The 12179-nt window shown below is 42.5% G+C and overlaps 1 gene segment (V, D, J or C); it reads left to right on the top strand.

The window, feature by feature from the left end:
- Positions 1 to 888: 888 nt before the first annotated feature.
- LOC140500217 (Ig heavy chain V region 914-like) lies at positions 889 to 3456 on the top strand. The segment is given in 2 exon segments: positions 889 to 1024; positions 1312 to 3456. Coding segments are annotated over 2 exon segments (429 nt in total).
- The last annotated feature ends 8723 nt before the right edge of the window (positions 3457 to 12179 follow it).

Here is a 12179-nt window from a genome sequence, read left to right on the forward strand (position 1 = left end):
CTATAAAATGGATGGGTTGGACTAGATGGCCTCTGAGGTCCCTTTTAGCTATAATAATAACAATAATAGCATGCATTTATATAGTGTTCTGAGGATTTCAATTCTTTTGGGAGATATCATCCTCATTTTACAGGATGAAACTGAAACAGATAGAACTGACTTGTCTGGAGTCACAAAGCCAGTAAGTGCCTGAGACTGGATTTGAACACACATTTTCCTGACTACAGCTCCAAGATCCTGCACCAGCTGGTTGCTCTGAATTTGTGAGCCTAGCATTCTATGGACCATTCCAGCTCACTTATTCCACTGTGACTGCCTCAGAGAAAAATGAGCTGTCCCTCCTCTCCATGCCTAACATGGCTTGACTTGTCACCTGGCCCATGGGTACCTGAGAATCCACAACAGCTTTGGGCCTATGGTGATAATGGTCCCTTTCTGGACCCTGCATAGACCTAGTGCCCAAGAATTCTGTTTTCTCAGGGTCTGGGGATGCAGAGAAAGAGATGGCTGAAATGCAGGTGAAGCAAGGACATTTAAGAAGGAAAATGCTAGAACTACCTTCTAATCTATGCTGAGTTAGACTGCATAGTTATGGTGTTCACCTCAAGATGCTGAGTTATGTCCCAAGCACCTCCATACTTCAGGACACTTGCTGCCAACCCCACATGAAAACTAAAGGTGATTTTTTTGAATGCCAGTAGGGCTATGAATTAGCCCTGCAGTCACAGTTATTCTGTTTTAACTCCCTTCTCCTGCCCAGACTTGCATCTGTCTGCCTCATGCTCCACCCCCTCCTAACCACCAGAGCTTGGGGGATGGGCAGACCCCACTAACCTCAGCTGCCTTCTTAAAAACACTTCCTTCTGGGCAGAACTCATATCTGCAGATATTACTGACCTTGGACCACAGTTGTTGGTGCCATTCTGTCTAGACAATCCTGCCAGACTTAGCAGCATGTCTGCCAGGACCCTCACCACTCTTGCCAGGATCTACCTCCTAAGGCTGCTCCTCTCCATTCTCCCAGGTATATGTCCTATCCATACTGCTTCTCTCTTCTTCCTCACCCTCTTTATGGGTCTGAGGCTCTAATTAGCTTCTGGATATCTCTATCCCTTTCTCCTCTCTATTCTCTCTTCATTGATCATAGGGGCCTTGAAATATAGCTTCTCCTTCTAGTTTCTTGGCCTCTTTTCCCTGACAACTTGGGTTGGGATTGGGGTCTCTCATTAGCAACCAAATGCCATAGCCCCTAAACTCCCTTTCCTTCAAAGGCTTTGTATAGGTCTTAACTCTTTGCTATGTCCTCTACAGGTTCCTGGGCCCAGGTGCGGCTAGTGGAGTCAGGAGGCAAGGTGACACATGAGGGCCTGTCTGTTACCCTGACCTGCAGGGCCTCTGGCTTTAACTTCAAGGATTTTGCCATGTCATGGCACTGGAGCCCAACTGCAAACCACAGGGAGCTTGTGGCCAGCATCAGTGCCTGTAGCTGTAACAAAGAGTACAGTCCCAAAATTCAGGGCAGGGCTTCCATCAACAGGGACAATGTGGTCCAAAGTGTCTCCCTGACCTTGTACCAGTTACAAAAGGAGGATTCAGGCAAATACTACTGTGCCAGATTCATTCACTCTGCTAGGGCCCAGGCAGACACCTGGACAGAAACCTGGGATTAGAGCCCCAGATGCTGCTACTCCCAGATGCTGTGTTATGTTGTGTTGTGCTGTGGTGTGTGTGTGTGTGTGTGTGTGTGTGTGTGTGTGTGTGTGTGGTGTAGACAATGGAAGAAATAGATTATATGGGTGTAGCAAAGTAAGAGGCAGGGCTTTTCTCCCAGACTCCACTGTTCTTCCACACTCTTATGACTCCAGCCATTGCTGCAGTCTTAGGTAATGTTCCCCTCCACCTTTCCTCAGGGTGTCAGGTAGCCACAACTTTCTGGGGTCAGGTCTCCAGTAAGGATTCCTGTAAAAACAATCAATGACTGAGAGCAGGTAGAATTCAGGCAGAAGTTTTGATGTTACAGCATCTCCTCTATATCATGCACCTGGTCTAGATTGGCTCAATTGTGAGGACAAGTAGGAGATGCAAGCCCAGACTCCATTCTGGAGGAAGCTTACAGTATGAGGAGGCAGAAGAACTAACTACCTCTGCCCCTGGGAAGCTCAAGTTTTAGCTTGAAGGGACCGAGAAAGAATTGATTGGTTCCTGCCCTCAGAAGCCTTTCCCACACTATTCCTTGTGAGGTATATGTATGTCCATTTTAGAGATGAGGTAACTGGTTCAGATGAGGGAAGAGGCCTGCCTGGAGTTACCAAGCATATCTCCTCTTAAACCTCCTGCTTGCAGGCTTTCTTTCCTTTCCTCTACATATGGGGTCTCTTGAACCAGTTCTACACAATGCATTGATCCTTTGCTGCCTTGTAAGATCTCAAGAATCCTCCTTTTCAAGGTCTTTCAAATTCTAGTTTGGATCTGGGAATGGGAAAGGCAACTCTCTATGCTTCAGACCTTGGAGAGCTCTGCAATCCCTCTTGCTGTGTAAGACTTGGATGAAGGGACATACACATGGCAAAAAGGACCTCAAGGACAGAAGCTCAGGGACACTTGACCACTGTAGATGTGCTTCTGCAGAGCACTGAGGTCCCACAAGGCTTGTCTGTACACCTTCTATTCCTCTGTCAAGGACTGTCCCATTCTGCACATGTCATATGTTTAGGGCCAACCATTAAATCCCATCAGTGAAAACAGCTTCTCCCAGTCTTCCTCTTAGGTTCAGGAAGCAGTGGTGTGCAAGAGAGGTTGGTGCCCTTTTCAGGGCTATTGGTAGCAGCTGCTGCCTTCTTGAACTCATAGCCCATATCTATTGTCTTTCCTACTGTACTATGTACAATCTACGGACCAAGAATTTCAAAGAAGTCCCTTGGAGGGGTTGGAGGGAAGGAGAAGGGACATTACATCTGACCCTTGAAGGATTTGAAGAGATAAAGAGATTTAAATGGGAATTGAGTGAGAAACAAAACAGAGAGAAGTAACCAAACCAACATCCCCAAGGTCTAGATTATTCACTGTGAACTCACTGTTCACAAATCTGCAGCAGCAGCTATAGGAGAAGTGCTAAACTCCACAGGTCAGCATTGAAAAGTCCTCTAGGTTTTGCCCCTCTTGCCTTCTTACTCATAGTTCTCCTCTCCAGACTCTCAACTCCAGCCTAATGGGATACTTCACTATCCCCCAGACCAATTTGTGTATGTTCCCATAGCTCTTATCCTACTTTAGATGTCTTCCTAACTGCTACATCCTTCCATTCATCTACCATCACATCTTCAAGGCTCAACTTGTCTCACATACTCTGGCAGGTTTGTACTGACCAATTCAGTCCAACCTGACTATTCCTATCTCCAAACTCATAATCATCTTTCCAGTGATGCTCTCCTCTCTATATTCTATACTGCCTCCTTGTATTTGTTCCCACAGAAGAAATTATCTTCTGTAGGCTGACCCTGGAACTCTGGGATTGAAATTTGCCATCTCCTGATGACCAGAGACTCAGCAACAGCATGGAGGGGAGTGTGACCAGAGGACCTTGTACAAAGGGAGATTATTTAGCATTCCATTCCCACATTCTCTATTCTTCCAAGATCTTCACCTTAGTCTAGGTTTCCATGATTCACCTGGATTATTGCGATATCTTCCTATCTGGTTTCCCTCCCTCAGATTCCTCTCATGCCAATCCATGGAACATGCAGCATGACCTTTCCCTTATCCAACACCCCTCCCCAATCTTCATGCTCTCTGAAGGTCCTCAACTGTATCTACCTTGTATTTTGGTTTTATTTAGTCTTATTCAGTCTCTCTCTTATTCTCTCAAATGAAATCCTGGAGGGCAGAAAACAAGTCTGATTCATGTTTCTATTTTTTTCCCAGTTACTAACACCTGGGGTTCAGCAAATAATAGAGTCCATGCTTGTAGAATTGAAAAAAAAATTGAATTTAGAATTAGGACAAGATCATGCTGTAGATGGCTATGAATAGCAGGCCTTAGCCTGACATAAAGTCTGGGCTTTATCTTAAAGGCAATATGATGTCACTGAAAGGTTCTGAGTAGTGAAATGATGTGATCACAGCTTCCTTGGCTTCCTTCAAGGCTAAGAACAGATATCATCTCCCATGGGAAGATTCATTTCAGGATCTGTCTCAATGTCATTTTTCTGTCCCTTCTCAAATCAGTTTTTAAAGTATGTTTATTCAATACTTTATTTCCTCACAATTACATGTGAAAACAATTTTTGATATTTGCTTTTTAAAATGTTGAGTTCTAAATTCTTTCCCTCCTTCCCTCCCCCTCCCCCACTGAGAAGATGAGCAATTTGATATAATTTACATTTACATTCATGACAAACATTTCCATATTAATCATGTTGTGAAAGAAAACAGGTTAAAAAACTAAGAAAAATAAACAACGAAAAAAGTCTACTTCAATGTGCCTTCACACTCGACTAGTTGTTTCTGTGGAGATGGATAATGTTTTTAATCATATTTCCTTTAGAATTGTCTTGGTTCATTGTACTTCTGAGGATAGCTAAGTTATTCACAGTTCATCATTCTACAATATTGCTGTTACTGTGTACGATATTCTCCTAGTTCTGCTCATATCCCTTTGCATCAGTTCATTTAATTCTTGGTTTTTTTCTGGTAGCAGTCTGCTCATTATTTCCTATAGTACAATGGTATTTCAACGCAAATATAGACCACAGCTTTTTCAACCACTCCCCATTTGATGGGCATGCCCTCAATTTCTAATTCTTTCCTACCACATAAAGGTGATATAAATATTTTTGTACGTATGTGTTCTTTACCTTTATAAAAAATCTCTTTGGCATACAGACTTAGTAGTGGTGTTGCTAGGTAAACGGATATGCATGGATTTTATGGCCCGATGAACATAGCTCCAAATTGCTTTCTAGAATGATTGAATCAGTTTACAACTCCATAAATATATTAGTGTCTCAATTTTTCCACATCCTCTCAACATTTATAATTTTCCTTTCCTTTCATATTAGCCAATCTGATAAGTGAGGGAGCCATATCTCAGAGTTGTTTCAATTTGCATTTCTCTAATCAACAGAGATTTAGAGCGTTTTTTCCTATGACTATAGATAGCCTTGATTACTTCATCTGAAAACTGCCTGTTGATAATCCTTTTGCCATTTGTAATTTGAAGATTCCTCTTGTTTTTATGAATTTGAATCTGTTCTCTACGCATTTGAAAAATGAAGCTTTCATCTGCCTTCTCAAATTAATTTTGATTCACTTATTTACATACCTATTTTATCTTATTTCGGTTCAGTAAACAAGTATTTTTTTGAATATCTTCTATAATCAAGATACAGGTGTGGAGTCACAAAAACAAAAGTAAGACACAGATTCTATCCCCTAGAAGCTTCCATACTACTGGAAGATACAATCTTTATGCATAAAAGTCAGTTCAAGACAACCAAAGGAAGGAAAGAGCGTTACCCATGAGGGGGATCAGGAAAGGCTTCCCCGTAGGACATGAATTGATGTTTGAAAGATGCTAAGGTTTGTATGAGTTACAGGTGAGGATGAAGAGCACTCCAGGGATAGCAAAGAGTTTGGTTAAGGCCATGGTTATGAGAAATTGTACACTGAAATCAGAGACCAGTAAGTAAGTCAGTTTAGTTAGAATGAAGAATGCGTCAAGGAGAACAAGGTGAGACAAGCCTAGAAAGGTAGAACAACATAGTGGAGAGATTTAAATGTTAATGTGAGGAATTGTTATTTTATTTTAAAGCCAGTGGGGAGGGTTGGATATGGTGGTATACATTTACACTCCCTGTGTTTTCTCAATCTATGCTCCCTTTTATCAGCCCCCCTTCTCTTATCATCTTCCTCTCCAACTTTCTTGTAGGATCAGAAAGATCTCTATACTCAGTTAAATATATATGTTCTTCCCTCTTTGAACTAATTCTAATGAGAGTAAGGTTCACTCCCCTTCATCTCCCCCCTCTTCCCCTTCATTGGAAAAGTTTCTCTTACCTCTTTTATGTGAGATCATTTACTCCATTCTACCTCTCCCTTTTTCTTTCCCCTAGTACAGTCCTCTCTCACCCCTTGCTTTTATATATATACTCGTTATAACTACCCTGACAATGAGAAAGTTCTCACAAGTTACAAGTATCATCTTCTTACTTAAAATGTCAATAGCTCACTTTATTAAGTCCCTTATGATTTCCCTTTCCTGTTTACTTTTTCTTGCTTCTCCTGAGTCTTGTATTTGAAAGTCACATTTTCAGCTCTGCTCTTTTCATCAAGAATTCTTAAAAGTTCCTCTATTTTATTGAATGTCCATTTTCTCTGCAGAAGGATTATACTCACTTTTTCTGGGTATGTGATTCTTGATTGTAATTTGCTCATTTGTCCTATATTCCAGAATATCATATTCCAATCCCTCTCATACTTTGTTGTAAAAGCTGTTAAATCTTGTGGTATCCTGATTGTGGCTCCATGATATTTGAATTGTTTCTTTCTGCATACTTTCAATATTTTATCCTCGATGTGCAGAAACTGTGGCATTTGGGTATAATCTTCCTGGGAGTTTATATTTTGGGATCACTTTCAGGAAGTGATCAGTGTGTTCTTTCTATATCTATTTTACTCTAGTTCTAGAACATCAAGATGTTTTTCCTTGATAATTTCTTGAAAGGTATCTGAATAATTTTAAAATTAAGTCTCCTGTATCTGTTTTCCAGGTCAGTTGTTTTTTCCAATGATATATTTCACATTTTCTTTTTTTATTCTTTTTGTTTTGTTTTATTGATTCTTGATTTCCCATAATCTCATTAGCTTCCTTTTGCTCAATTTTAACTTTCAAGGAATTATTTTCTTCAGTGGGTTTTTGTAACTCCTTTACATTTGACCAATTGTACTTTTTAAGGCATTCTTCTCCTTGTTGGCTTTTCGAACTTCTGTCATCATTTAGCCTAATCTGTTATTTAAGGTGTAATTTTCTTCAGTACTTTTTGTGTCTCCTTTGCTAAGCCATTTACTACTTTTTCATGATTCTCTTGCATTGCTCTCATTTATGTTCCCAGTTTTCCTTTTACCTCTCTTAATTTTCAAAATCCTTTTAAAGCTCTCCCATGGTCTGAAACATCATCATACTTTTCTTGGAGGTTTTAGATATAGGAACTTTTACTTTGTTACCTTCTTCTGGGTGTTTTGATCTTCATTGTCACCATGACAACTTCCTAAGGTCAAAATTTTCTTTTGTTGTTTGCTCATTTTTCTAGCCTATTACTTGATTCTATCTCCTTGTTAATGTAGAGCTCTGCCAGGGTGGCGGGCACACTTTTCCCAGTTCCAGGTGTTTAATGTAGCTGTTTTCAGATACTTCTAGGAAATTGTAAGTTTCCCCTTCTTCCAAGGTGGTATGATTGAAGGAGAAGTGTTTGCTACTCTCCTGAACTGTGCACTGGTTTGGGAGCAACCAAAGCATTCTTTTCTGCTCTGGAACTGTGAGAAGAGTCCCTGTTTCACTGTGGCTACAAATTCTGGTGTGCTAATGCTCCTCCTTTCCCTGAGACTGCCACCCAGGACTGTCACCCAGATCCTGAGTATGGGAAAAGCAAGAGTCCTGACCCCAGTTCCAGCAAAGAGACACCTGTAAATCTCCTGACTAGATGTTTGACTCCTTGTGGTATCTAGTGGTTGAGCACTTTGGAAGCAGCCTCCATTGCTGCTGATTCAGTGGCTCCTAAGGTTTGTTCCTAGTTGCTGGCTTGGACTTCGTTGGACTATGCTCCATTCTCATGAGGTCTGATAATCCTTTGCTGTTGACCTTCTAAGTTGTCTTTGGAGTCTGTTGGCTTAGAAGTCTGGAAATTTCTATTGATGCCAGTGATTCAGTCACCCTGAGGCCTGTTCCTGGTTTTCAAGGGTGTGGTCTGCACTGGCATGACCTGTATGGAACTAAGCTGCTCTCTCACTCTGGTGCAATGACCTTTCCTCCTGACCTTCTAAGCTGTCTTAGGCTGGAAAATTGTTTCAATCCATCTTTCGGGGGGTTCTGCTGATCTAGAATATGTTTAGAGTCATTATTTCAAAGTATTTGGAGAGGTTTGAGGGAGGGCTCAGGTGAGTCCCTGTCTTTACTCCAGCATCTTGGTACCACTTTCCCCCAAGGACTATTTTTGAGTATCAACTAAGAAAATATTTGTGAAATGCTTTGCAAGACTTCATATTGAGGCTGGTTACTATTGTTACTATTATCTCTGTTGGGTTTCCTGCATCTTGTATTAATGTCTTCACATGGTACAGTTAAAAGAGGACTTGAGGGCGGAGCCAAGATGGTGAAGTAGAAAGACGCACATACACATAGCTCCTAACCCACAAACCACAGAACGGCAGAGGGGACCAACCCAGGGCGAATTCTGCACCCAGAGACCATGGAATATTGGAGCGAGGGAGATTTCTGTTCCGGAGAGACCTGCAAACCTCTCGCGGGGGGTCCTTCGTGCCGTGGACTGGCCGCCGGGATGGGGAGCAGAGAGCAGTCCTGCCGCGGCCACGACACCGTGAGGAAAAGATCCGAGAGGGCTACAGGGACGGGATCTCTAGTGGCCACGTGGGTCCCCCCACCCACAGTGGGACCTGCAAACCTCTTGCAAAAGGTCCGTCGCGCTGCAGATGCGGTGCCCAGCCTGGACCTGAGGCAGCGGCGGTGGCCGTGGCTCCGAGAGGTACAGAACCGAGAAGGCTCCAGAGACGGGATCTTCAGCGGCGTTACAAGCCCCCCCACCAACAGGGGACTGAAGGGGGTAGGTGAGAGAGTTTCTTTGGCGGGTTGAGAGGGGAGTGGGGTACCCCCGTGGCTCGAGCCTCCCCAGGAGATAGAAGCTGAGAGGCGGCTACAGACAGGGACTCCCCAAACGGGCGGGAGCCTGGATCCATTGTGGATGGTCTGTGCATAAACCCTCGGAGGGAACTGAGCCAGAGAGGCAGCCCTGCCCCTGACCACCTGATCTTAATTCTCACACTGAATAGCAGCCCTGCCCCCGCCAAAAACCCTAAGCCGGGAAGCAGCATTTGAATCTCAGTCCCCAAACGCTGGCTGGGAGGATCAGGAGGCGAGGTGGGTGTGAGGAGAACATACAGAGGTCAGGTTACTGGTTGGCAAGAATGCCAAGAAAAGGGAAAAGAAGTAAAACTACTGAAGGGTATTTTCTCGGAGAAAAAACACTTCCTCCCTTCCTTTCTGATGGGGAGGAACAATGCTTGCCATCAGGCAAAGACACAGAAATCGAGGATTCTGTGTCCCAGCCCACCCAATGGGCTCGGGCCAAGGAAGAGCTCAAGAGGAATTTTGAAAATCAAGTTAGAGAGGTGGAGGAAAGACTGGGAAGGGAAATGAGAGGGATGAGGGAGAAGCATGAAAAGCAGATCAGCTCCCTGCTAAAGGAGAACCAAAAAAATCTTGAAGAAATTGGCACCTTGAGAACTAGCCTAACTCAGTTGGCAAGGGAGGTGCAAGGGGCCAATGAGGAGAAGAATGCTTTCAAAAGCAGAATCAACCAAATGGAAAAGGAGATTCAAAAGCTCACTGAAGAAAATAGATCTTTCAAAACTAGAATGGTACAGATGGACGCTAAGGACTTTATGAGAAAGACAGATATCTCAGAACATACCGCGCAGATTTGAAAAATGGAAGAAAATGTGAAATATCTTATTGGAAAAACAACTGACCTGGAAAATAGATCTAGGCGAGACAATGTAAAAATTCTGGGACTACCTGAAAACCATGATCAAAAGAAGAGCCTAGACATCATCTTCCATGAAATTATCAAGGAAAACTGCCCTGAGATTCTAGAACCAGAAGGCAAAATAAACATTCAAGGAATCTGCAGAACACCGCATGAAAGAGATCCCAAAAGAGAAACTACTAAGAGCATTGTGGCCAAACTCCAGAATTCCCAGGTGAAAGAGAAAATATTGCAAGCAGCTAGAAAGAAACAATTCAAGTATTGTGGAAATACAATCAGGATAGTACAAGATCTGGCACCCTCTACATTGAGAGATAGAAGGGAATGGAATAGGATATTCCAGAAGTCAAAGGAACTAGGACTGAAGCCAAGAATCACCTACCCAGCAAAACTGAGTATAATACTTCAGGAGAAAAAATGGTATTTCAATGAAATAGAGGACTTTCAAATTTTCCTGATGAAAAGACCAGAGCTGGAAAGAAAATTTGACTTTCTAACACAAGAATGAAGAGAACCATGAAAAGGTGAACAGCAAAGAGAAGTCATAAGGGACTTACTAAAGTTGAACTGTTTACATTCCTACATGGAAAGACAATATTTGTAACTCTTGAAACATTTCAGTATCTGGGTACTGGGTGGGAGTACACACACACACACATGCACACATGTACACATACATAGAGACAGAGTGCACAGAGTGAATTGAAGAGGATGGGATCATATCTTAAAAAAAAAATGAAATCAAGCAGTGTGAGAGAAATATTGGGAAGAGAAAGGGAGAAGTTATATGGGGCAAATTATCTCTCATAAAAGAGGCAAGCAAAAGACTTATTAGTGGTGGGATAAAGAGGGGAGGCAAGAGAAAAACATGAGATCTACTCTCATCACATTCCATTAAAGGAAAGAATATAATGCACACTCATTTTGATAGGAAAACCTATCTCATAATACAGGAGAATGGGAGACAGGGGCACAAGCAGGGTGGGGGGGAGGATAGAGGGGAAGGCATGGGGAGGAGAATGCAATACGAGGTCGACACTCATGGGGAGGGAAAGGACCATAAGAAAATAGAAGTAATGGGGGACAGGATAGGATGGAGGGAAATACAGTCAGTCCTATACAACACAACTAGTATGGAAATCATTTGCAAAACTAAACAGATATGGCCTATATTGAACTGCCTGTCTTCCAAGGGGAAGGGATGGAGAGGGAGGGAGCTAAAGAAGTTGGAACTCAAAGTGTTAGGACCAAATGTAATGTTCTTACCACTGGGTAACAAGAAATACAGGTTAAGGGGTCAAAAAAGCTATCTGGCCCTACAGGACAAAAGAGAAGACGAAGACAAGAGCAGGGAGGGAGGATAGAGGAGAGAGCAGATAGGTCACAGGGTCAATTAGAAAGCTTGGGTCTGGGGGGGGAGGGGATAAAAGGGGAGAAAATTTGTAACCCAAAATTGTGTGAAAATAAATGTTAAAAGTTAAATTAAAAAAAAAAAAAAGAGGACTGGGTTAGCACCCAGGGGATGTTGTAGACTAGGTCATGTCAGCAAGTAATTAAGCATTGACTATGTGCTAGGTACGATGAGAAACACTGAGGCTACAAAGAAAGCAAAAATAGTCCCTACCCTCAAGGAGCTCACATTCTAATGGGGAAGGCAACTGTATAATACAACATAGCTCTCTCTATCTATTGAAAATAGGAAATAAACTCAGAAGGAAGGCTCTAGTTGCTAAGGTTGGAGTGCTGTGGTTTAGTGAAGGAAAAGGTCTCTGAAGAAGGTGGTGTCACTCAGTCTAGTCTGGTAGTTTGAAGGAAAGATTAGAAAGAAATGGGAACTATTCACAGAATATCTGGCAGTTAGCAAAAGGTTTATTTCTCCACAGCATGGGAAATATAATCTGTAAGGATGTAGCATTGCTTCAGTTGGGACCAACTCAGTCATGCCAATGTAACAGTTAGGTCTGAGGGAGATGTACCTCACATCTTATAAGTAGGTTTTTGTACCTTGGAAGTCACATTAGTGGCTTGAACCTTAATTCCTAGGACCATTTTAAGTGTCAGGGATGATTTCAGCACCTTTTATGGAAAAGTTTGCCACATCTGTATGTGGTAGAGCCTTAGGAAAAACTAGCCCAGCCCACATGGCACGGTTCCTCATAGATATTTCTTCTGCCATAGGGGATATGACTTAAAATCTCACACTCACTGCTTGTGTGGCCAAGGCAAGTCATTTCCCCTCTCTGGGTCTCAATTTCCTCATCAGTATGTGTGGAGTATAAGGCCCATGTAGGATGTTTATGTCCAAAAGGGCTGACTAAATATTGCTTATGGGATAAATATCTCTGGAATCTCACTCACCTTACTCCTAGGGAAACTGATTCCTGACTGGAAGAGATCAGGAGA

Source organism: Notamacropus eugenii, chromosome 4 (assembly GCF_028372415.1).
Source record: "Notamacropus eugenii isolate mMacEug1 chromosome 4, mMacEug1.pri_v2, whole genome shotgun sequence".
Taxonomy (NCBI): Eukaryota; Metazoa; Chordata; class Mammalia; order Diprotodontia; family Macropodidae; genus Notamacropus; species Notamacropus eugenii.